Source organism: Rhinopithecus roxellana, chromosome 21 (assembly GCF_007565055.1).
Source record: "Rhinopithecus roxellana isolate Shanxi Qingling chromosome 21, ASM756505v1, whole genome shotgun sequence".
NCBI lineage: Eukaryota > Metazoa > Chordata > Mammalia > Primates > Cercopithecidae > Rhinopithecus > Rhinopithecus roxellana.
This window is the reverse complement of record NC_044569.1, coordinates 2397281-2424164: the sequence shown is the minus strand read 5'-3', so window position 1 is coordinate 2424164 and position 26884 is coordinate 2397281. Positions and strand designations below refer to the sequence as shown.

The following is a 26884-nucleotide window of genomic DNA, read 5'->3' as shown; positions in this document are numbered from 1 at the left end:
TAACCCCACTGTAAGTTGAAGAGCATCTGTATAAAGTCATTTTTTGTCTGGGCACAGTGGCTCACACCTGTAACCTCAGCACTTTGGGAGGCCAAAGTGGGAGGATCTCTTGAGGTCGGAAGTTTGAGACCAGCTTGGCCAACATGACGAAACCCTGTCTACTAAAAATACAAAAATTAGCCAGGTGTGATGGTGAGCATCTGTAATCCCTGCTACTTGGGAGGCGGAGGCACGCAAATTGCTTGAACCCAGGAAGCGGAGGTTGCAATGAGCTGAGATCATGCCACTGCACTTCAATCTGGGCAACAATGTGAGACGGTCCCAAAAATAAAAGATTTTTTTAAAAAGTCATTTTTCTAAAGTCTCTTTTTGGGTATGTGTTCGTCAGTTTTGATGTTAAGGGACTAGTGCTGAATTGGTTTCATTATTAAACCATTTAAATATGTAGTAGAGCCAGCCGTCCCTCATTCTTCTTCTTTTAAAAAAATGTTCGTTATATTATCACCACTATGTTATTTCAGGTGAACTTTAAAATACTTTATCAAGCTCCTCCCTAATATTTCATAGCAAACACGTTTGTTTGTTTTTGTAGAGGCAGGCTCCCTCTCTGTCACGCAGGCTGGAGTACAGTGGCATGATCATAGTTCTCTGCAGCTTTGAACTCCTGGCCTCAAGCGATCCTCCCGGGATTACAGGCGTGAGCCACTGTGCCCGGCCTCATAGCAAAAGTTTTAAAGTATCTTCTGTGATTATGGGTATTTTAGTCAATAAAGCTGGGATACCGGTTTCTTTCTTACAGAGAAGCAAGCATGTTTTGGTTCTGATTGTCTTTCCACATCTCTAAAGGTAGAGGGACTGATGGAATGTGCGTAGGAAAGGGTGATCTCTATGCTTGGATTGCCATTCTCCTCCCTGTCCTTGGATGAGACAGACTGAATGCACTTCCCCCATAGAATGTAAGATCTACAAAGGCAGGAATTTTGATTTATCCATTTTGTCACTGGCGTATTCCCAGTGCCTAGAACAATGCCTGGTGTCTGGTAGGGCAGAGCAACGTATTCTGCAGATGCCTGGGGTACCTCAGTGAAGAAAACAGATCCCTGCCCTCATGGAGCTTGCTTTTTAAATTCCATCTGTTCCTTAAATTCACCTGCAGTGAATGGTTACCCTCCATTTAACTGCACAATTCAGAACCTGGGAGTGATTCTTGTTTCCTTTGTCTCCTTCATCCTCAACATCCGGTTAACCACCAGGGCCTCCTAGACATCTTCAGAATCTGTCCACTTTCTTCGTCCATCTTGCCCCTTTCCAAGCCACTGTCTTCTCTCCAATTACTGTAAAAACTCCTAACTTACTTCTTCGCCCCTAGTCTTGCTTCTCAGAAACATTCCCTCCCTTGTAAAGAGAGGGAGCTTCCCCAAATGTAAATGGGACAGGGTCACTCCCATGCCTGGAAGCCTTCATTGAGTCGCCAGTTTGAAGTCCCAGCTCCTTATGATTGACGTGGTCCTTTAGGATCATCCCCTTCTCTCCAGGGTCAGCTCTTGCTACCCTCTCTCCAATGTTCCAGTGCTAGGGTCCAGACCAATTGAACTTCTCCAAGAAGCTTTGAATGAAGCCATTGTCTCTCTCACTTCTGAGCCTTTGTCCCTTCCGGATCTTCTGCTTTGAACGTGCTTCGGGTTTTTGCACAAATTTATTCTCTCTAGGAAGTCTTACCCACTCACTAGACTAGGTTAGTTTCCTTCAGTAGAGTGGCTTATAGTACCTGGTACACTTCCTTTTAGGGCTTCACGCACTTTGTTGTAATTATTGATTAATTACCTTACTTTCACTAGTTTGGGGTTTCTCAACCTTGGAATGACATTCCAGCACTGATATTTTGAGTTGGATGATTATTTGCAGTGGGGACGGCCCTGCACATTGTAGGATGTTTAGCAGCATCCCTGGCTTCTACTGGCTAGATTCCAGTGGCATACCTTCTGCTCCTCTCCCCAGCTGTGACAACCAAACATTTGTCTAGACACTGCCAAATGTCCCCTGGAGGGGAAGATTGCCTGGTTGAGAATCACTGTGCTAGACCAAACTGTTTGAAGGCAGGACCCACATTTAGTGTGTTCTGCTTGGCTGGGTCAGTGAAACTTCACACAGGATATATGCAAACTGGGTGTTATAGGCTGAGCAGGTGTTCACCACAGACAAAGAGATGGGAAGAACATTATGGGGCAAGAAGATGGCACACCTGGACTCCTAGAAGTATGACATGACCTGGCATGTTCCCACGGCTGTGGGCCATCGGGTGTGGCTGGAATGTGGCTGCACACAGCAAACAGACAGGAGCTAACCCTGGAGAGGGGCGGGTGCAAGTCCCAAAGGACTTTCTGTGTCACATCCAAGTGACTTTGTCCTTTAGGCCAGAGTTCTCCACCGTGATGTCACAACACATGGGTGTGTGGTGGTCATAGTCACTTCCGAGGTGAGGTGTCTCAAGTCATTTATCTTGAAAAACAAGGTTTTGAAATTTATGAATGACTCAAGTAAAATAAAAAAGCAATTAGAGCAAGCAACTGTCCCTCTCACTCATTTGGCATTCTGATGTGCTTTCTGCATTGGGAGGGGGAGGGGTGTTTGTGACCTGTGCTGCCCCTGCACTGTGCATGCTGGGGGCTGTGTGTCTCAGGTGAGCTTCATGACCTAGGAGTGTGTTGTAGGCAGAAAAGAGGCTGAGGGTTGCTGCCTATGGCACCAGGAAGAATCATCTGTTTTTAAAACAAGCAAGTAGCACAATTAAATTCGCATTTTAGGACAAACCCTTTGGCTGCAAAGTAAAGAATGGTTGGCGGGCAACCTTGGAAGAGGGGGACCAGTTAAGGGACTAATGCTGTGAGCCAGGCATGAGATGATGAGAGCCTGAATTGAGACGGAGGCAGGAGGGTTGGTGGGGAGGGAAGACTTCAGATTTGAATGCTGTTATGGGCATAAATAAAATCAGTAGGATATTGTGCTTAGACGAGGGAGGTGAAGGCCGAAGAGGTGAGGTGGAATGCCACCTAGGTTTCTGGTTTGGCTGATTAGGAATAGGGAGGATGATTTGAGGGAGAGGTTCAGGGTGATGATTTAGGCATGTTATCACTGGGAGCTTGGCAGGGAGGATGGGAGGGGGCTGAGGGTTGAAACGGTTGGGCACAGTGTATAACTATTCAGTTGATGGACACTGGAAGCCCAAACCTCACCTTTGCTTACTATATCCATGTAACAAACCTGCAAATATACCCCCAAATCTATGAATAATAACAATAATAACAATAATAATCATCATTGAGAGCTTGTGGGAGATCATTGTGGCAGCATCCAGGTGAGAATGGGGATTTGGGAATCATCAAAGTAGAGGCAGTGGGAGAAGCAGTGACTATGAGCGAGGCCGTTCAGGAAAAGTCTAGAATAAGAGGAGAAGAGGTCAGGCGTGGTGGCTCACACCTGTAATGCCAGCACTTTGGGAGGCTAAGGCAGGTGGATCTTGAGGTCAGGAAATCGAGACCACCCTTGCTAACAGGATAAAACTCCGTCTCTACTAAAAATACAAAAAATTAGCCAGGCGTGGTGGCACGCGCCTATAGCCCCAGCTACTCAGGAGGCAGAGGCAGGAGAATCGCTTGAACGTGGGAGGCGGGGGTTGCAGTGAGCCAAGATTGCACCATTGCACTCCAGCCTGGGTGACAGAGCGAAACTCCTTCTCAAAAAAAAAAAAAAGAAAAGAAAACAAGAGGAGAAGAATGTCAATGTCAGTACTTGCTGGACAGCTGGACTCAAGGGAATAGTAGAGATTGAGAAGGAAAGTCTGAGGAATGGGATAATTGGGAGAGAGTGGGAGAAAAGAGTAGTAAACAGAGTTGAACGTGTCTCTTTGTGTCAGTCAGCAGATCTGCTGGGGCTGGATGGTGTTGGAGACTGTAGCACTCTATGAAATTCACATTGCCTCTTGTCCTTTCCAGGTGGCAGACACTCATTGGTGGACTTTTGCTTCATGTGTCCTGGAAACTGGGCTGGGTAGAGATTAACAGCAGTTCAAGGTATAACCTCTCTGTGCTGGACTCATGCATGATTCACACTCTGCTTCCTTTTGATATTGTATAATTTCATATGATGTTACACTGGAAACACGGAGGTTTATTTATTTACTTATTTATTTATTTTTGAGACAGAGTCTTGCTCTGTCTCCCAGGCTGGGGTTCAGTGGCATGATCTTGGCTTACTGCAACCTCCGCCCCCCAGGTTCAAGCAATTCTCGTGCCCCAGCCTCCCGAGTAGCTGGGATTACAGGCACACACCACCATGCCCGGCTAATTTTTGTATTTTTAGTAGAGACGGGGTTTCACCATGTTGACCGGGCTGGTCTTGAACTCCTGACCTCAAGTGATTCACCTGCCTTGACCTCCCAAAATGCTAGGATTACAGGCGTGAGCCACTATGCCTGGCCTACACAGAGGTTTGTTTGAGTTGTTTGCTCTCTTAGTTCCCTTCTAACTGTGAGGTTTAGTGATTTTATTTTCAGATAAAATTCGAATAGTATTTTCCTGGGTAATAATGCCACTAATATAGTATTACCTGATACATTGATGTAGTGTGGGGAAAAAGTTAATTGAGATACGTATTTTATAATGTCAAATTAATTTTGCTTTGTTTTAGATCATAGGATATGATGAATGAAATTATATTAGCTTAAAACATTTTTTTAGTAAATTTCTTATTTTAAATTATTTCTGGCTGGGCATGGTGGCTCATGCCTGTAATCCCAGCACTTTGGGAAACCAAGGCAGGAAGATCACTTGAGCTCAAGAGTTTGAGACCAGCCTGGACAACATAGGGAGACCCCACCTCTACAAAAATAATAAGAAAAATATTAACCAGGTGTGGTGCGTGCCTGTGTTCCCTGCTACTCGGGAGACTGAGGAGGGAGGATCACCTGAGCCTGGGAGGTCAAGGCTATAGTTTGCCATAATTACACCACAGCACTGCAGCCTGAGCCACAGCAGGATACTGTGCCTCAAAAAAAATTCTTACCTATAGAAAAGTTAGAATGATATAATGAACTCCTCTACCCATTACTCAGATTTCCTTATGATTATTATTATTATTTTGAGATGGAGTTTTGCTCTTGTTGCCCAGGCTAGAGTGCAATGGCACAATCTCAACTCACCGCAACCTCTGCCTCTTGGGTTCAAGCGATTGTCCTGCCTCAGCTTCCCGAGTAGCTGGGATTACAGGCACCAGCCACCATGCCTGGCTAATTTTGTATTTTTAGTAGAGATGAGATTTCTCCATGTTGGTCAGGCTGGTCTCAAACTCCCGACCTCAGGTGATCTGCCCACCTCGGCCTCCCAAAGTGCTGGGATTTACAGGTGTGAGCCACCGTGCCCGGCGATTCCCTTATTTTATCACGCCTTTCTTATCATTTTCTCTTGATGTACTGTGCATATATGTATATGTGTATGCATACATACGTATATAAATATATAAACTTTTTTTTTCCTGAACTTTTTGAAAGTAAGTTGTAGATTTGACAGGAAATGTCTCTTTTCTTTACTTCTGAATTCTTTAGGGTATTTTTCCTAAGAGCAAGGACATTCTCTTATAAGACTGCAATAAAATTATCAAAATTGGGGAGATATTAACATTGATACAATACTATTATCCCACTTAAAGACCATATTTTGCCAGTTATCTCAATGGTATCCTTTATAGCCCTCCACTCCAAAATTCTAGTCCGGGGTCCAATCCAGATCACACAATACGTTAGTTGTTATGATTCTATTAAAACAGCCTTTTAAATATGTTTAAAAGAAATTTAGGCCGAGTGCAGTGGCTCACACCTGTTATCCCAGCACTTTGGGAGGCCGAGGCGGGTGTATCACTTGAGGTCAGGAGTTCGAGACCAGCCTGACCAACATGGTGAAACCCCATCTGTAATAAAAATACACAATTAGCCAGGTGTGGTGGCGCATGCCTGTAATTCCAGCTGAGGCAGGAGAATCACTTGAACCCAGGAGGCAGTGATTGCACCACTGCACTCCAGCTTGGGAGACAGAGCGAAACTCCGCCTCAAAAAAAAAAAAAAAAAAAGAAAAATTTTAAAGATGATGACATTATCTAGCCAAAACTGTAATCCAAATTGGTTATCTACTCCTGCCTCACCTAGATATCCTCCTGATTCTTTGAGAACATTCTTCCTATCCTGAAATGATGCACAAAGTGAAAAGAAAACTAAGTTAAGGTTAATATGAATAAAGTAAACATCCCAGCTGAATGAGCAGGCCAAGTCATTCACCTTGTGATGACTCTGCCCAGCTTCTCCATTAATCAGATTAACTGCTTAATTGTTAAGTCACTCCTTTGTTTGGCACTCTGGAGAAGATTTGAGAACATGTTCAGGGTAATATTAATAATTTTGGCTTTTCGACCAGGTGTGGTGGCTCATGCCTATAATCCCAGCACTTAGGGAGGCTGAGGCAGGAAGATCACTTGAGGTGACCAGCCTGGCCAACATGGTGAAACCCCCTGTCTACTCAAAATATAAAAATGAGCCCAACATGGCTACTTGGGAGGCTGAGGCAGGAGAATCGCTTGAGCCAGGGAGGCAGAGGTTGCAGTGAGCTGAGATCATGCCACTGCACTCCAGCCTGGGTGACAGAGTGAGACCCTGTCTCAAAAGAAGAAAAAAGAAAAAAGAATAATAATTTTGGCTTCTCCTGAAAATTTAAAACCAGAGAACAAAAAACTAGTATTAAGAAGTTTTATGAAGGAGAGATCCTGGGAACATAGGTGTACATTAATGTACCTGACCATATTATATCATAATCCATATCCAGAAGGAATATTCCACACAATATGCTTAGCTAATCCAAAGGAGAAGTTCATTAAGTCACAATTTTGCATTTTCATGGTATAGTATCCTTAATTGGATGAAATAAAGATACTTTTGGGATTCTATATTTATATTAAGCACAAGTCTTACTAAATACTCCATTGTTATGGTGGATAGTTCAGTAAGAATTGGGCTTCAGGCCGGGCGCGGTGGCTCAAGCCTGTAATCCCAGCACTTTGGGAGGCCAAGGCGGGCGGATCACAAGGTCAGGAGATCGAGACCATCCTGGCTAACACGGTGAAACCCCGTCTCTACTAAAAAGTACAAAAAACTAGCCGGGCGAGGTGGCGGGCGCCTGTAGTCCCAGCTACTCGGGAGGCTGAGGCAGGAGAATGGCGTGAACCCGGGAGGCGGAGCTTGCAGTGAGCTGAGATCTGGCCACTGCACTCCAGCCTGGGCGACAGAGCGAGACTCCGTCTCAAAAAAAAAAAAAAAAAAAAGAATTGGGCTTCATTTAAACAAATAGGGATACAGAATTCACAAGGCCTGCGGTAGTTGCAATATTTAAATACTGAAGGACCCTAGCTCCAAATGGGTAAACATATTCGTTCGAAGAAGCAGGAGCTTGGGCCAGAATGAGGGACTTGGCTATCACATTATGACCTGGGGACCACTGGTGCAGATCAACATGAGTCTTCCTTGCTGATTCTAATTATCACATAATTTCTGATGTAAATTATTTACTTATTAATAGCCATCTTTAAAAATTAACTTACTCATATTTTCTTAAAAGCAATGCCATTTTTCACTTGAAAAAATTTTTTGTTTATTGTGTTATTAATAAAATATGTATAACATAAGATTTCCCATTTTAACCATTTTAAGTGTATAGTTCATTGGCATTGGTTATAGTCACAATATTGTACAATCATCATAACTATTTTTGTCCAGAACTTTTTCGTCATTCCAAACATAACCTCTGTACCCATTAAATGGTATCTTCCCATTCTCCCCCCGCAATTGCTCCTGTTCTACTTTCTTTGTCTATGAATTTGCCTATTCTGGGTACCTTGTATACACTGAGTTGTACAATATTTGTTCTTTGGTGTCTGACTTGTTTTACTTAGCATTAATGTTTTCAAGTTTCATGCATGTTGTAGCATGAATCAGAATTTCATTCCTTGTGAAGGCTGAACAATGTCCATATGTATTCATCACGTTTTGTTTATGCATTTATCTGTTGATAGAATTCTCCATACTTTTATCATTTTGTTTTTTGAGGTAAGGTCTTGCTCTGTCGCCCAGGCTGGAGTGCAGTGGCTCAATCTTAGTTCTCTGCAGCCTTGAACTTCTTCTGGGCTCAAGCTATCCTCCCACCTCAGTTTCCCAAGTGACTGGGACTACAGACTGGCACTACCACGCCCAGCCAATTGTTTAATTTTCTGTAGAGATGGGGGTTTGCAATATTGCCCAGGCTGATCTCTAACTCCTGACCTCAAGCAGTCCTACTCCTTCAGCCTCCCAAAGTGCTGGGATTACAGGCCACTGTGCCCAGCCTTCTAATTGGTGTTTTGAAGGGCTGGCAATGACTAGCAGAACTGGCTGAAGATTCTCAAGATTGCTTCCCTGGAAGAAGTGGTCCTTTGACTGTAGAAGTTTGAAACCCACTAGACACTTATCCCTTGGACTTGACAGTGTGCTGCTGGGTTCTACCTATCTCGGAATATCCGTGATCACATCTTCTTTTTAGCTCCTAGCTAAACACCATAGAAGTCTTTTCACCTCTGTCTCCTGTAGGTAGGTGTATTCACAGCCACCCATAGCTCCATTAAACTTTTTGTCAAAGATCTCCATATCTGGGTTTTTGGTGGATCTTGTAACTGCTGGTACAGCTCAGGATTTCCAATTGCCATGGCCCTTGGCGAAGGAGCGCTACCAGATGTTTAGCAGAAAGATCCAACACCCACGTTCTTTCGTGTGTGCTGGGCTGAGTTTGTATTTGCTGTGGCTACTGTTTCCTCCTGGGCTTGGTTTTCTGATTATGTCATTAGGGAAGTGAAGCCCAGTTTTATTGAGTAACTATGAATGCAGAGATGACAGAGATTTGGCTTTTCTAAAAATGGAAATATCAGGAAGACAGTTTGGAGTCCCAGAGGCTACTGTGGGGTGGGGATTGTAATGGTGGGGCTGGAGACTGGGTCCCTAAGTTAGGACTGGGCAGCACAGGCCATGGAGAACTCATTTAGATTGCCCTTCTAACCTGGAGCTCAAAGAGGACCCCATTCCCTCTCATATGTCAAATGAGCCTCAGGACCTGGCAACACATTTCTTTTTTCTTTTTTTTTTTTTTTTTTCTTTTTCTTGAGATGGAGTTTTGCTCTCATCACCCAAGCTGGAGGGCAATGGCATGATCTCGGCTCACATCAACCTCTGCCTCCCCAGTTTAAGCAATTCTCCTGCCTCAGCCTCCTGAGTAGCTGGGATTACAGGCACCTACCACCATGCCCAGTTAAATTTTTTTGTATTTTTAGTAGAGATGTGGTTTCACCATGTCGGTCAGGCTGGTCTCGAACTCCTGACTTCGGGTGATCCGCCTGCCTCGGCCTCCCAAAGTGCTGGGATTATAGGCATGAGCCACCGTGCCCAACCAACACATTTCTTATATTGCAAAGAGGCCGTATCTCCTGTGACTGCCAGTATTGGCTCTACATAGCAACCTTATGGGGTCATTCTCTTGCCTAGGTGTTTGCCTGGTGACTGGTTGTTGCCACCTAGTCTTGGTCGAGGCTCTTGTAACCGTCTATCTTGGGACAGATAGCACTGTTGTACAGCCATAAACTTGTCAATACATGGCAGTTACTGGTTGCCAAGCCATTGCAGAACATTGAAGCAATTTTTCCAGCAGATGCTGAAGTCCTTTGCTAAAGGCTTCCTGTATTTGCAAAAAGTGGTTCTAAAAGAACCTTGTGACCTGTTTTATCTGACTGGACATCTGTTAGCACCATGAGACCATGGCATTCTTTTTTTGATTCTGGAACCATTGTAGAAGGCAGGTTCAGGTGTAATTTCATTGGCGACTTCAGACGCAGTCCTATAACTCCTGTATTGCCAGGCTACAGGTTAACCTGCTTGCCACTTTTCATCTGGCATAAGTAAGAGAGCAAAGTTTGAACTCTCAAGCTTTCAAAGATGAGAAATTCTAAGTTAAAAATTTTATGCTACAATACCTTTGTGACCAGAAATTTCTGAGATGAAACAGAAGCCACATCCCTTAATTTTTCATCAAGAGTCTTTGCTGGAGAACCATAACAAGTATCTTTGATAAAACCTCCAAATTAACTTAGCACTGTTTATAAAGAAATGAACAGTTAACCAATCATTTAGGGTCCACGTTGTATTTGTTTTAAAAAATTTATTTATTTAGACACAGAGTCTTGCTCTGTTGCCCAGGCTTGAGTACAGTGGTACAGTCATGGCTCACTGTAGCCTCCGACTTCTAGGCTTAGGAGATCCTCCTCCCTCAGCCTCCTGAGTAGCTGAAACTATAGGTGTGAGCCATCATGCCTGGCTAATTTTTAAAATTTTTGTAGAGATGGCATCTCACTATGTTACCCAGGTAGGTCTCAAACTCCTGACCTCAAGCAGTTCTCCTGATGGTCTCTCAAAGTGCTGGGATTACAGGCATGAGGCACCATGCCTGGCCATACATTTTATTTATTTATTTATTTATTTATTTATTTATTTATTTATTTATTTATTTATTTATTTTAGAGATGGGATCTTGCTATGTTGTCCATGATGGCCTCAAACTCCTGGGCTCAGGTAATCCTCCCCATCTGTTTCTGAAGTAGCTGGGACTACAGGTGTGTGCCATTGTGTCTGGCTGTACTTTTTTTTTTTTTCGAGATGGAGTCTTGCTCTGTCACCCAACCTGGAGTGCAGTGGCGTGATCTTGGCTCACGAGCCTCCTGAGTTCAAGTGACTCTCTTGCCTCAGCCCCCCAGGAAGCTGGGATTACAGACGGGCACCACCACACCTGGCTTATTTTTGTACTTTTAGAAGATACGGGGTTTCGCTATGTTGGTCTGGCTGGTCTTGAACTCCTGACCTCAGGTGATCCACCCACCTAGGCCTCCCAAAGTGCTGGGATTACAGGCGTGAGCCACCGCACCCCACCCCAACTCTATTTCTTTCTTTCTTCCTTTCTTTTCCTTTCCTTTCCTTTTTCTTTTTTCTTTCTTTTCTTTTCTTTTTTCTTTTCTTTTCTTTTCTTTTCTTTTCTTTTCTTTTCTTTTCTTTTCTTTTCTTTTCTTTCTGTCTCTCCCTCCCTCCCTCCCTTCCTTCTTTCCTTCCTCTTCCTTCTTTGCTTTGCTTTGCTTCGCTTTTCTTTCTCACACTGTTGCCCAGGCTCAAGTGCAGTGGCTTGATCTCGGCTCACTGCAACCTCTGCTCCCAGGTTCAAGCGATTCTCCTGCCTCAGCCTACCAGGTAGCTGGGATTACCAGCTCCTGCCACCGTGCCTGGCTAATTTTTGTATTTTCAGTAGACACAGGGTTTCACCATCTTGGCCAGGGGCTGCTCTTGAACTCCTGACCTCGTGATCCACCTGCCTCAGCCTCCCAAAGTGCTGGGATTACAGGCATGAGCCACTGCGCCCGGCCCTTTTTTTTTTTTTTTTTTTTTTTTTTGAGACGGAGCCTCCCTCTGTCGCCCAGGCTGAAGTGCAGTGGGTTGATCTTGGCTCACTGCATCCTCCGCCTCCCAGGTTCAAGCAATTCTCCTGCCTCAGTCTCCCAAGTAGCTGGGGCTACAGGCACACATCACCATGCCTGGCTTTTTCTTTTTTTTTTTTGTATTTTTTGTAGAGACGGGGTTTCACCATGTTGGCCGGGCTGGTCTCAAACTCCTGACCTCAAGTGATCTACCCACCCACCTTGGCCTCCCAAAGTACTGGGATTGCAGGTGTGAGTCACCACACCCAGCCAACTCTATTTTTTTATACTAACATTGCCTCTGTTCTGTGCTTTTCCTGTAGTCCATCTCCTGAGGCTCACCCAGTGACACATCTAGCCTTGGTCCTCCCAGGAAGGGGTGAGGTAGATAAGGTGGTGCTGGAGGAGGTGACTGCCCAGACAGTGGAGGGTACAGGGTAACAGCCCCTGACACTGCAGCAGGGTCAAAGCCTGACTGCCTGGTGGGGAAGGAGAGCAGAGCAGTGGCCTTTCAAACATTGTGGTGTTGGGAGCTGTAGACTGGTTTCTTTGAAGCTCTTACTGGGCTTTAGGGATTGTCAGAACCTTACTGAAGATTTCCATTTCAGCATGAACTAGATTACGTGTTGAGAATCTTGGACCAGAAAAAATGAAACATGAAGTGGGAAGAAGTTATGATTCTGCACGGTCAGAGAGCTAGGAAGAGCCAGTGATGAAAGTGCCTTGAGAAATGGAGCTTGAGGCTGGGCACAGTGGCTCACGCCTATAATCCCAGCATTTTGGGAGTCTGAGGCAGGAAGATCACTTGAGCCCAGAAGTTTGAGACCAACCTGGGCAACATAGTGAGACCCTCTCTCTTAAAAAAAAGTGGGGGGGACTTTACAGAAACCCAATGGTCATGTGGTCCTTTGTGTGTAGCCCAGGGCACTGCCTAGTGTGTGAAGCCTTGAGCACCACAACTAGTAAGGTCCAGAGGTTGGGACTCAGGCTGCCTTATTCTAAATTGGGCCAACAGATGTGCCAGGAGTAAATATCTTAGCCTTGTGGGCTCTACTATCTCTGCTGCAGCTACTCAGCTCTGCTGTTAGAGCATAAAAATAGCCATAGACAATACATAAACGGTTGGGTGTGACAGTGTGCCAATAAAATGCTATTTTCAGAAACAGGCAGCAGGTGGGGTTTGGTCTATGGGCCATAGTTCTTTGACTCCACATCTAAATTATGCTCCATGAGAAACTATCATCACGGGGCTCTTGGGTTCAAGAAATATTAGGGCTGGACTTTGTGAAGGGAATGTGATCCTCTCTGAGTCAGGAGGAAGAGTAAAGAATGAAAGAGAAAAGTCTAAAGAAAGTGAGAAGAAGGGAGAAAGGGGACAATAAGACTGACGAGCATAGTCACCAGTAGTGGACCAAAAAAAAAGAAATCTAGAGGTGTTCTATAATTAGTGATGTAATATGCAGAAGTCCTTTCCAACTTTAAAGAAAATACTGACTTTACATTTGTAAGGTATTAGTATTTTAGGCAATGCCAGTAGTCAACATGAACCTTGGTTTCTTTTTGTTGTTTGTTTTTTGAGACAGAGTCTTGCTCTGTTGCCCAGGCTGGAGTACAGTGGCATGTTCTTGGCTCTGCAACCTCCACCTGGGTTCAAGGGATCCTCCTGCCTCAGCCTCCCAAGTAGCTGGGATTACAGGTGCGTACCACCAGGCCTGGCTAATTTCGTATTTTTAGTAGAGATGGGGTTTCACCATGTTGGCCAGGCTGACCTCGAACTCCTGACCTCAAGTGATCCTCTCCTGCCTCGGCCTCCCAAAATGTTAGGATTACAGGCATAAGCCACCATGCCTGGCCTTTTGCTGTCTTATTTTCATGTTTGGAAACTATTTTATGATCCACTAGGTGTCAGTGTAACATAGAATTTTTCAAAAATTCAGCTTCAGGAGCCTTTTCAGCACCCACGAAGAGCTAAACTGCAAATTGTTTTCAGGGAGCAGATGTTCTCTCAATAATGCATGCTCTATTTGAAAAACAAGTAATTTAATTTAATTAGCCTTCATCTCAATAACAACAGTTTTGTAAACTGTGCCAACAGACTTTTGTTAGCTTCTTGTAAAATGCTTTGTTCATCAGGGTTCTTAGGGATGATAGAGTGTGTATGGAAACAAAAAACAGGCCCATGATTCAAACAAGATGCAATAGTTGTGCTTATTAATAGTTAAGAAAGATCATCTATTACCACAGTTTTCAAATTAGACCCCTTGGCAAATAGTCCTTCAACATGGTAAGGTCTGCAGTCTTTGTGGCTAGGAGTTGTTGGGAGACCCTACAGCACACACTCTTTTCTTTTCTTTTCTTTTCTTTTCTTTTCTTTTCTTTTCTTTTCTTTTCTTTCCTTTTCTTTTCTTTTCTTTTCTTTTCTTTTCTTTCTTTCTTTCTTTTCTTTTCTTTCTTTTTCTTTCTTTCTTTCCTTTCTTTCCTTTCTCTTTCTTTCTTTTCTTTTCTTTTCTTTCTTTCTTTCTTTTTCTCTTTCTTTCTTCTTTCTTTCTTTCTCTCTCTCTTCCCTTCCCTTCCCTTCCTTTCCTTTCCCTCTGCCTTCCCTCTCCCTTCCCGTCCCTCTCCCTTCCCTTCCCTCTCCCTTCCCTTCCCTCTCCCCTTCCCTTCCCTTCCCTTCCCTTCTTCTGTAGCTCAGTAGCTCCCTAGAGGCCCGCACACCACAGGCACCTGAGATCCAACCAGGACCTTCTCAGGATTTAATTCCATCTTGCCTCCTTTGTGGGCCAACAGGACAATGAAAGAATAAACCAGCACAGGAGGCCCAGATGGCATCAGCTGAAGAATTAGAGGTGGCGAGTTGTTGCATTAGTTGCATGTGCCTAGTTTGTTCCTAATGTTCAGGCCTCTGGCTATCCTAGAATCAGACAGCATTAGATCTATAAAGGAAGGCAGGTCATTACAACCTCTCTGGAAGGTGATTTGGTACCCAGTTATGAACTTTTTTCTTTCTTTTTTTGACATGGAGTCTCACTGTGTTGCCCAGGCTGGAGTGCAGTGGTGCGATCTTGGCCCACTGCAGCCTCTGCCTCTCAGGTTCAAGCAATTGTCGTGCCTCAGCCTCCTGAGTAGCTGGGATTACAGGCACCTGCCATGATGCCTGGCTAATTTTTGTATTTTTAGTAGAGATGGGGTTTCACCATGTTGGCCAGGCTGGTCTTGAACTCCTGACCTCAGGTGATCTGCCCATTTCAGCTTTCCAAAGTGCTGGGATTATAGGCATGAGCCACTACACCCAGCCCCAAGTTACGAACTTTAATGCACTTATCTTTTAATAGCATTTCCGCTTCAGGGAATTTATCCTGCATGTCGCAAAAACACCATGAATATGAGACAAGAATACAGTTGACCCTTGATATTTGTGGGGGACTGGTTCTAGGATCCCTCTCAGATAACAACATTTCCAGATGCTAAAGTCCCTGATATAAAACAGCACAGTATTTGCACATAATCTACACATGTCCTCCCATACATGTTAAATCATCTCTAGATTACAACGTAAATGCGAGTCAATAGTTGTTATGCTGTATTGTTTAGAGAATAATGACAAGAGAGAGGTCTGTCCATGTTCAATACAGATGCAACCATCCTTTTTAAAAATACTTATTTATTTATTTATTTATTTAATTTTTAGAGACAGAGTCTTGCTCTGTTGCCCTGGCTGGAATGCAGCTGTGTGATTTCAGCTCACTGCAGCCTCCACCTCCTGAGTTCAAGCCATTCTCCTGCCTCAGCTTCCCAAGTAATCGGGACTACAAGCATGTGCCACCATGCCCAGCTAATTTTTGCATTTTTTTTAGTCAAGACAGGGTTTTACTATAGGTTGGCCAGGCTGATCTCAAACTCCTGACCTCAGGTGATCCTCTGCCTCGGCCTCCCAAACTGCTGGGATTACAGGGCGTAAACCACCTTGCCCGTCCTTTTCCTAATATTTTTGATCTGTGATTGATTGAATCCATGGATACAGAGGGCCAACTGTATATTTAAGGGTAACCACACAGTATTAGAATAGTAAAAATGTAGGATTAGCTTAAATGTCCAGCAGTAGGGCTGGTATTCAATTATTGATAAATTGGGGATGACTTTTTTGACATGGAAAGATGTGAAGCAGGTTGTAAACAATGTGTACAATAGCATCCCGTTTTTGTTGAGTGTTCATATGTGTGCATATAGACACTGATTGGAAGGACATATAGTAAGGTATTAACAGTGGTTTCCTGTGGGGAGTAGCATTGTAATTGTAATCTTTTCCTTGACTATCTGTATTTTCAAAAATTTCTGGTATAGATAGATACTACTTTTTCTCTTTTTTTTCTTTTTGAGATGGAGTTTCACTATTGTTGCCCAGACTGGAGGGCAGTGGCACAGTCTTGGCTAACTGCAACCTCCGCCTCCTGGGTTCAAGCAATTCTCCTGCCTCAGCTTCCCTAGTAGCTGGAATTACAGGTGCCCACCACCATGCCCGGCTAATTTTTGTATTTATAGTAGAGACAGGATTTCCCTATGTTGGCCAGTCTGGTCTGGAACTCCTGACCTCAGGTGATCCGCCCGCCTTGGCCTTCCGAAGTGTTGGAATTAAACCTGTGAGCCTCTGCGCCCAGCCAGGTACTACTTTTTAATAAGTAAAAGAGAGATAAGATATAAAAAGCACAATAACTACCTCTATTCCAAGAGTCTAAGTTTAAGTTCATGTCTATTAAAGGAAAATATGTGTGTTTTTTAATGCAGTTAGTTGTTGTCACAGTTCTAGGTTACAACATGATTGTTAATAAATGTTTATTGAATTTGAAATTGTTAGAATTCCCCCATTAGGGCCATTTCAGAGAGACAGGTGTGGGATGTAGGCATTTTTTGCTTTTATCCCTGCCCTTGAAAACCGAGTAGCTGTCAACACCAGCAATTCTGTTCAGAGCAAAGTCTCTAAAGGGCTAGAGAAAAGGAAGAAATGTCAGTTATGGTCATAGTTGGATTTTGTTGCTGCTGTTTTCCTCTTGTAACAATCTAGAGAGAGAAGACAAAAAAATGTTTTAAGTTACCAAAGTAATGCTTGGAGAGTCATTCTGCAAATATTTGAGTGTCTGCCATATGCCAGGCATTGTTCTTGGTGCTGGAGATGTGCAGGGAGCAAAACAAAGATTGTTGCCCTTGTGGAGCTGACGTTCTAGTTGAGGTAGAGAGACAATAAACACATGAAACTATAAGTGCATAATGTGTCAATCATGGTACATGTAAAGAATATAGCCAAGTAAGAGGTTAGGGGTGTGTGTGTGTGTGTGTGTGTGTGTGTGTGTGTGTCACAGGCCAGGGGACTGGGGGTTATTTTATATAGAGTGGGTAAGAAGGACTCACAGATAAAATAACTTTTAGGCAGATATCTGAGTCTGTGAGAGAACGGGCCATGCAGGTAATTTGCGGGAAGAGGGTTCCTGGCAGAGGAAACAGTAGCCAACCCTGAGGTGCTTGGCATATTTGCTGACCAGCAATGAGGCCAGAGTGTGTTTTATTTCCACTTGTAAATGAAAACCTTATTGTAGGTAACTTTACTCATATCCAAGGATAACGTCATGGAAGTGAATTTTCTGGCTCAAAAAGTATGCATATTGAGGCTTTTGATAAATGCAGCCAAGTAGTACGTACATACCTTACGGAAAGATACCAGTCTGTATCTCACAGCAGTGTGAAGATGTTGGTTTCATCATCCCCTCTATTGGATATAACTTTTAAAAATTGCTAGTTTCTTGGGCAAAGCCTGATGTATCTTTTTTATTTTTTATTTTTTTATTTGTTTTTTATTTTAGCCTGATGTATCTTTAATTCAAAATTATTTAATTTAAATTTCTTTTATTATTAGGGAAGTTGGATAATTTTTCATATGTTTATTGGCCATTTATATTTCTTGTGTGTGTGTGTATGATAGAGAGAAAGAGACAGACAGACAGACAGAATTACCTGTTTTTGTCCAGTGACTTTTTTTTTGGAGAGCTGATTTTTTTTTTCTTGTTGATTTATCATACATTAAGGATATTAAACTCCAGCTTGTTTCATATGTTGCCAATGTTTTTTCCTGGTTTGTTAATTTTCTGTTGATTTTCTTTATGGTGTTTTTAGCTGTTGCATTTTATGTAGGCAGATCTCTCAGTCTTCCTTGATGGTTTCTGTCCTTTCACTGATGTATAGAAAAGCCAGAAGGGCAACATTTATTGAGGTGGTTGTTGTTTTTAATGTGCCGTGCCCTGCCCCCAAATACTGTATATTCATTCTCTTATCTTCTCAGAATCCTTCTGAACATTATTATCCCCATTTGATAAATGAAAAAAGTGAGTTCTCGTTGCAGACTATGGATATGGATCCAGTTTTGCCTGACCACATTAAAAGGAAAACTTTAGGCTGGGCACAGTGGCTCATGCCTATTAATCTCAGCACTTTGGGAGGCTGAAGTGGGAGAGTTGTTTGAGGCCAGGAGTTCAAGACCAGCCTGAGAAATACAGGGAGACACTGTCTCTACAAAAATAAAATAAGGTAATTAGCATGGCATGGTGGCGTGCACCTGTGGTCTCAGCTACTTAGGAGGCCTGAGGTGGGAGAATGACTTGAGCCTGGGAGGTTGAGGCTGCAGTGAGCCGTGATGGCACACTGCACTCCAGCCTGGCAACAGAGCGAGACCCTATCCCTAAATAAATAAAGACAAGAAAAACTTTAGACAAAATAAATTTAACAGAGATTATTTGGTCAAACAACAATTCATGACTCAGGCAGCACTCACAACGAGAGGAGGCTTAGAGAACTCTACTGCAGCAGCCTGGCTGTGAGCTTTTATAGCTGAAGTAGCTAAATGTGGAAATAAAGATACTACATAATTGGCTATAGCTAGGCATTGGCTTTCTTTGGGTATAGTTCAGTGGGAGGTCCCTGATTTTTAACCAGTTGGTTGGTTGACTGTAATTGGTTGAGGCTCAGTTTTGGTTTTTCTTTTTCGGTCAGTTACAAGAAATGCATCCAAGTTTGGGTGTGGTCTGCTTACTTAGGAGCCTCTAGTGCAGAGACAGGATCAGGCTAATGGCCTCCTTATCTGCTGTAACACTACAAAGGTCACATTCTTTCCACTCTATGAAACCATTTGCCCTGGACTATGTACATCCTTCCTGCCGCCACCCCTACATGACCTGGCTTACACTAGAACTGAGAACATAGCCCAGCCCAGGGAAACGTGTGAAGTTTCTCTGTCTCATAGAGCTATTGGCTAAAGTTAATCTGCAAATTGCTGGTAGTTCCTTGGGAGCAAGAAAACTATAATTTCAAAAGATTCGGATAACCATGTAAATATTATAGGATTATATTCTGTAGTACCCAGAATCAGGTATGAGTTGTATCACTTGTTGCCGTATCTCCCTACAAAATAATCCTTAGGTACAGCAGAACTAACTAGGATTTTAAAGTTGTAGCTTCATTTCTTCCTGAAGAAATGATTTTACAAAATATTTCAGGAGATGACAAAAGCACAAAGAAGCACTACACTTGTAGCTCATGTCTTTACCTTATCTCTATACTACCTGGAAAAGTAGGGAAGTCTTAGTTGTCATGGGTTTTATACATACCAGGTAACTAACTGTTGAAAGGTCTGACCCCACTGGATGGTGACAGCACAGTAACAGTTGTGGAAACCTGTAAAGCCAGAGATCCAAATCCTTATTCCTGAGCAGCAGGAATAAGCGTCAACAGTTCTTCAAATTATGTATGTGGAGCTGTCAGCCATTGCAACAGGCTTTCTCTCTCCTTCCCCCACACCCCTCTCTCTCCTCCCATGACTACTACAGTCTGTTTATTGCCTAAGTCTCCCGCTGGACTTGGTCTGTCATATTAAGAGCTGTGTCTTCATTGACTAGAAGATTGGAATATAGTGGGTGCTTAATGAATATTAATGAGTTAACGAGTGTTTTAGTTCATTTGGGCTTCTGTAACAAAATGCCATAGACCAGCTGGCTTATAAACAACAGAAATTGGCCGGATGTGGTGGCTCACGCCTGTAATCCCAGCATTTTGGGAGGCCAAGGCAGGCGGATCACTTGAGGTCAGGAGTTGGAAATCAGCCTGACCAACATGGTGAAACCCCGTCTCTACTAAAAAATACAAACATTAGCCAGGTGTGGTGGTGGACACCTGTAATCCCAGCTACTCAGGAGGCTGAGGCAAGAGAATCACTTGAACCCAGGAGGCGGAGGTTGCAGTGAGCCAAGTTAGTGCCATTGCACTCCAGCCAGGGTGACAGAGCGAGACTCCATCTCAAATAAATAAATAAATAAACAACAGAAATTTATTTATCACAGCTCTAGAGGCTGTGAAGTCCAAGATCAGGGCACCAGCAGATTTGATGACTGGTGAGGGCCCACTTTTCTGAGTCATAGGAGGTGCCTTCCAGCTGCGTCCTCACTTGGTTCAAGAGGTGAACAAACTCCCTTGGACCTGGAAATTTTTTTTTTTTTTTTTTTTTTTGAGATGGAGTCTTGCTCTGTTGCCCAGGCTGGAGTGCAGTATCACGATCTCAGCTCACTACAACCTCTGCCTCCTGGGTTCCATGAATTCTCCTGCCTCAACCTCCTGAGTAGCTGGGACTACAGGCACGGGCCACCACACCCAGCTAATTTTTGGGTTTTTAGTAGAGATGGGGTTTCACCATGTTGGCCAGGATGGTCTCTATCTCTTGACCTTGTAATCCGCCTGCCTCAGCCTCCCAGAGTGCTGGGAGTGCTGGAATTACCAGTGTGAGCCACTGTGCCTGGCCTTTTTTTTTTTTTTTTGAGAGGGAGTCTCGCTCTGTCGCCAGGCTGGAGTGCAACGGCGTGATCTCGGCTCACTGAAACCTCTACTCAGCCCACTGCAAGCCTCCTGAGTTCAAGCAATTCTCCTGTCTCAGCCTCCCAAGTAGCTGGGACTACAGGCACAGGCCACCACGCCCAGCTAATTTTTGTATTTTTAGTACAGATGGGTTTCACCATGTTGGCCAGGATGGTCTCAATCTCCTGACCTCATGATCCGCCTGTCTTGTATATTTTATTCTCAAAACTGAAGGATAAGGAAATACAGTAAAACCAAATGTAAGACATACTTAACAGTGCATTCTTGCTCACTAGAGGACAGGAAAGGATCCGTGATCCAGTTGCCTACTTGATATCTCTGGCTGGGTGTCCTAAAAGCATCTCAAATTCATAATTTTCAAGACTGAATTAATGATTTTCTCCAGTCAAGCCTTTTCAACTTTTTCCTGTCTTAATGCACTAGCCCTAACCCTGTTCCAACGTGTTCTCCATACTGTAGCCAGAGCAACCTTGTCAAAATGCAAATTAGACCATATTATGCCCTCCCTACCCTGAGTTTATTGCTCCATCTACTCAAGCTACACTTGCCTTCCTGCAATTTCCTGTTGCCACAGGGCCTTTGCACATGCCACGTTTATGTCTGGAATGTCGCATCCCTTGCACTGTTCTACCCTGTCTCCTGTAGCCAGTTTAACTTTGAATTTCATCTCAAACATTACTTATATGGGTAAGATTTCCCTATTCTCACTGATTAGGTCAGTTTCCCTCATGGTATAGCATAGTGCTTTAGTCTCCTTTATAACAGTTATCAATGTAGTGTTTTCATTTATTTTATATGAACAAAACATATACAGTTCCCGTGTGACACAGTGTATTTGAGGGGTGGAGGAGACATTAATAATATATCCAGGAGCTCCCTTTTCTGACTCTGTCAGTCAGATTATTAGTGGGTTAATTGAAAGTCACATAAATCAGGGAATCTTCTTTTTATTTTTTATTCTTTTGAGATGGAGTCTCACTCTGTCACCCAGGCTGGAATGCAGTGGCATGATTTTGGCTCACTGCAACCTCCACCTCCCGGATCCAAGTGATTCTCCTGCCTCAGCCTCCTGAGTAGCTGGGACTACAGGTGCCGGCCACCACACCCAGCTAATTTTTGTATTTTTAGTAGAGACAGGGTTTCACCATATTGGCCAGGCTGGTCTCAACCTCCTGACCTTGTGATCTCCCCATCTTGGCCTCCCAAAGTGCTGGGATTACAGCTGTGAGTCACTGCTCCTGGCCTATTTTTATGTATTTTTTTAAGAGATAAGGTCTTACCCCTGCTGCCCAGGCTGGAGAGCAATGGCATGATCATGGTTCACTGCAACCTTGACCTCCTGGGCTCAAACGATTCTCCCACCTTAGCCTCCTGAGTAGCTGAGACTACAGTCTCAACCCACCACGCTCAGCTGAATTTTTAAATTTTTTGTAGTGACAGGCTTGCTGTGTTGCCCAGACTGGTCTGAAACTCCCAGCCTCAAATTATCCTCCCATTTTGGCCTCCCAAAGTGCTGGGATTATAGGTGTGAGCTACTGCACCTGGCCTAGGGAATCATCTTTCGCTGAAACAATCTATTTATTTTAATTAAAGACATATAAATGTGCATTAATTTGCTGATTTTGTGGTAAGGCTTTTCGTTTGTGCGTGGATTGTTGACTGGTGTCCTTTTCTTGCATATACTACACTTAGCATATACTCTATGATTTTCCACTGAAGTACATGGTTAAAGTAGAATGAGACGTTTGATACTTTGAAACAATACAAATCCAGAGTCTTTGATTTTTAATTCTTTTTCCTTTTTGCCCTATCCCTTCACACTTGCCTTGCCCACACCTGTTTTGTCAGCACTTTTTCCAGTGATTCAAGTGTATTATTCTTAGCAGTGGCTATGGTCTTAGGTTGGTGTGTGGTGGAGAAATACAGCCGTCACGCTGACATGGTGGCTCTGCAGTCTGCCACCTCTCCTGTGTGTCTGAAGTGCCATGAGTGTGTGTTGCTTTGGCCCTGTTGCCCCTGAGGGAGATGACTTTGGAGAACACAAGCACCGGGATTCTGTGCCTGGGAGGTGGTCCCACGTCTGGAGCCAGATGCTCACTCCGCTGTCCTCTAACACTTCCCAGAAGTCTGTTTGGTCCTGCTAGTCCTGTGTATCTCTTTTCTAGTTAAAGTTATTTCTTTGTATTTGAGGGTAGGAGGGTTAAAATACAAGGTGTTCCCTCGGCATGTTTTCTTTTCCTCGCGTCCCTGGCCATTCAGACACCCTGATGCCTCTTGGAATATATAACTCAGCAGTTTTCTTTGTTTTAAGAGGGCATGGAGTACACATGTCTGGGGCCTCGCTGACCTTACATTCCAAAGTCCTGGGCCTCCCGCAGTGAGGCCAGCTGCCGTCTCACCCAGTGCACCTCCTCCTTCCTCCTCAATGCCCTGCCTGCAGTATGTGCTGTGGGCTTCCTTCTGGTGCACAACAGGCCATGGGCCTGTATCCTGCCTCCCTTGATTCATGCAAGCTTAATGTCAAGTGGGAAAAGCCATTTCCTAGAAGACTAGCAATTGACTGATGTCACCTCTGACCCATTGCGATGGAGGATGGGATCTTCCTTGATCTGTTCATCTTTTGGTTGGTGATGCTGACATCTATCGCAGCAGGACTAGTGAGGACAGAATATCCCTCAGATAATTGGCCGCTTGGTCAGTTATCTGAGTGTTTGCAGCTTATCTATTTGTATGTCAGTGTCTCCCATTAGATTATGAGGTCCGTGAAGGCAAAATACAAATGGACGTTTAACAGCTAGGGCTTTGGAGCCAGACAGACCTCAATTCAAATTCTGGCTTTGCCATTTACCAGCTCTTCTAACCACAGGCAAATTATCTAAACTCTTGTGTCTCAGTTTCCTCATCTGCACAATGAGGGTAATAATAAATACCTTCCTCATACGATTGTTGTGTAACTTTAAGAAAGATGCAGCATATAAAACATTTAAAACAGAAATGCAGCATATAAAACATTTAAAACATATAAAACAAAAAGCCAGCAAAGTGCCTGGTTTGTGGCAAGTGCTCAGTAAATGTTACCTGTGATGCTGCTGTTATTGATCATTCTCAGCACCTTGTAAGTTGCTGTGACTATTTGCACAATGAATTTATACAGCAAGTAAGGTTTGAAGGCCCTTACTAGAGATTGGAAACATTTAAATGCTAGGTTCTCTGGGAAGTTGTACATATCAGGCCTCATGTTGGATGGAGTGCCTGCCCATGCTAATAAAATTAACAAAGACCATTTCTTGAGCAGGCATCATGCCAGGAGATCAGTTCATTGAGTTAGTTGGGATTATTATGTTATATCCTGCTGGAATAGTTTCATTTATTTTTATTCATTATTGGGATAACTCTGGGAACTTGAATTAGTAGATCGAATGTATTTCTTTTTTATTTTTTTGAGACAAGGTCTTGTTGTGTCATCCAGGCTTGATTGCAGTGGCCTGATCTCAGCTCACTGCAACCTCTTCCTCCTGAGCTTAAGTGATTCTCCTCCCTCAGCCTCCCGCGTAGCTGGAATTATAGGCGCCCGCCACCACCATGCCCAGCTAACTTTTGTATTTTTAGTAGAGATGGGGTTTCACCATGTTGGCCAGGCTTGTCTAGAACTCCTGACCTCAACTGATGCACCTGTCTTGGCTTCCCAAAGTGCTGGGATTGCAGGCCTAAGCCACCGTGCCCGGCAAATAAAATGCGTTTCTAACTAATGAGAGAAGCAGGTTGCAACCTCAGTGATATGCACTGCATGTGAGAACTAGGATTTTGATTCTGACTTGTAAGAGAAAAGCAGTTCCTGGTGTGGCTACAATTGAAAAATAAATGTACCCTTCGGAAGTCCTTGAAGAGTCCTGGAACCAGAATTCCGGCAATGCCAGGTTAATGGTTGAAAAAGCCAGACTATGGCCACCCAAATGAAGTTCTGGGATTATTTTTTTCAACTTCGTCCCTTGAAACTGGTTCTTTTTATTGTGATTCCATGGAGCTGTTTGGTGTAGTGCCTGGGTAAATAACCTTTTCAATTTTTAATAATTTGTTGTGGATTCAAAACTTTTGGCTACTTAAAATCCAAAGAATAATTGTTCACTGCCCTAGAAAAATAAGCAATCTGTTCTCTCTTCCAAGCTGCAGCAAGGCGTTTACCATTTCCATTTCTGGGACCTCCTAGGCTAGGTGATCAGTAACAATGGGATTGTGGGTAGGATGGCTTTGTCTGCCTCCACTACTCAGTGGATAAAGACCACATCTCACTCAACAAATCTGCCAGGGATGTTTAGACAGCCTCTGTTGCTGTAGTTGATGCATTTGGAGGGTCAACCTTTACAGCTATGTCTTTCTTAACAAAAAGTGGCAAAAATGTTACTGCTTTTTCCCCATCTTTTCAGATCTCATGTTCTGGCGTGGCTTCCTGCTTCAGCACTGTTTGTGGGTATGATCTATGCTGGGTCCAGAGCCTTGTCCAGACTGGTAAGTGTTAGAGGTTCAGGGGGAACAACTCCTCTCTGCCTTTCCCCTTTGCCTTTTAACTTACCATGCCTCAGATCAATAAGGGCAAAGAATCACTTTAATAATGATAAAGCTAGATTGGAGAACAAGTCTTGGGCCCGAGGCCAACATAGGACCTATTGCCCCCTTTTGTTGAGTTGAAGATAATCAGATAACAGGGAAGGCCAACTTGTGTTACAAGGTGGGGATGCACAGGGAGAAAAAGAGTAGTGGTATTTGTGGAGCTGGCCAGAGACAGGCCCTGCTGGGACTGCTTGCCCGTGGAGATGGGCAGAGTGGGAATGCCCCAGCTCTTCCTGAATGCAGGCTGTCCATGGGAGCAGAGAGGCAGGGCCCAAACTACTCCTTGCTTCTGAGGAACCAAACCCTGCCCATTGGTAATGTGGCCTGGTGAGCTTGGTTGTGGATGCAAATGCCTGGCACAGGGTTGATGTCCTGTTCATGGGGAAGCTAGTGAAACAAGCTGACTGTTTTGTTCTCCCACCACTTCCCAGCAGGACTGAGCTCCTCAAAGGCAGGACCTGTGAAGAGCAAAGCTACTTCCAGATACATTATTTGGAACTCCAAAAATTTATTTACTTTGCCATCAAAAGAGAATCCATTAAAACCATCATTAACAGAAGGTGGCTTAAAAATCAGGAATGATGTTAATACCTCCTCCAGTCTTGTACCATGACTGCTAACTGTTTTTATCTATCAGAAAATAGTTGTATTCTGACTTCGGGGAAAGTGCAGAATGTGCAAAACAATTTAGTCTTTTAATGTAACATCCTTGTTGTTATGTTAGCCCCTTAGATCTCAGCTATAAAAACAGTAAAAACAAACAAATAAACTCTGCCTAATTGGATAACAATGTTATTGTTAGGACAGCAACTCTAAAGTTGCAAAATAGCAGTGAGGACTGTAATTTTGAAGTTAAATAATCATTTTTTTTTTTTTTTTTTGAGACGGAGTCTAGCTCTGTCGCCCAGGCTGGAGTGCAGTGGCCGGATCTCGGCTCACTGCAAGCTCCGCCTCCCGGGTTTACGCCATTCTCCTGCCTCAGCCTCCCGAGTAGCTGGGACTACAGGTGCCCGCCATCTCGACCGGCTAGTTTTTTGTATTTTTTTTAGTAGAGACGGGGTTTCACCGTGTAGACCAGGATGGTCTGGATCTCCTGACCTCGTGATCCGCCCGTCTCGGCCTCCCAAAGTGCTGGGATTACAGGCTTGAGCCACCGCGCCCGGCCTCATTTTTCTTTCATGATTCATAAGCTTGAGTAGATGGGGTGATATATGCAATGGGGAAGAACCTTCCTGGGTGGGCTTGAGAACTGACCCATGGTGCACGTTGCTGCTCAGCTCAGACCACGAGGCTTGCCCTGGTTGTCTGCTGCGCCTTCTTTGTTCTCAGGCTCTTACTGTCTCAGTTTATACCCTTTGGCCTGCAGAGAGTGTTTCCTCTCCTATGCCATAGACTATCAAATTTTGGTAAAAGCAGTGTGTTGCTCAAGTGCTTTTAAATTTTTTTCTAGGCTCTGGATAGTTTACGTTTGCCAGAGTTTTGAAGTTTGAATAACAAGGTGTTGCGTTCATAATAATAATACTTTTTGTTCATACAGTGCTTTTTTTCATAGGCTTCCAGAGTGATTTCCTTTGTGTCCTTTTATGTGATTCTTGCAATCTTTTGACAGATGATAGGTGAGGCAGCTGCTAACCACTTGACAGAGGAAGAGTCATAGGTGTGGAAAGTCTTGCTAAACCTGCCTCTAGTCCCAGAGAGTGGCAGCTCCTGTTTTTTGGTTTTTGTTTTTGTTTTGAGACAGGGTCTTGTTCTTGTGATCTTGTGGCCCAAGCTAGAGTACAGTGGCACAATCACA

The 26884-nt window shown here is 43.8% G+C and overlaps 1 protein-coding gene across 1 annotated transcript in view; it reads left to right on the top strand.

The window, feature by feature from the left end:
- TMEM241 (transmembrane protein 241) overlaps positions 1–26884 on the top strand; it is a 143331-nt gene that overhangs the window by 10674 nt on the left and 105773 nt on the right. The window contains exons 3-4 of the mRNA XM_010383238.2: positions 3993–4070; positions 24906–24987. Of these exons, the coding sequence (XP_010381540.2) occupies positions 3993–4070; positions 24906–24987 (160 nt within the window). The remainder of the gene's footprint in view (positions 1–3992; positions 4071–24905; positions 24988–26884) is intronic.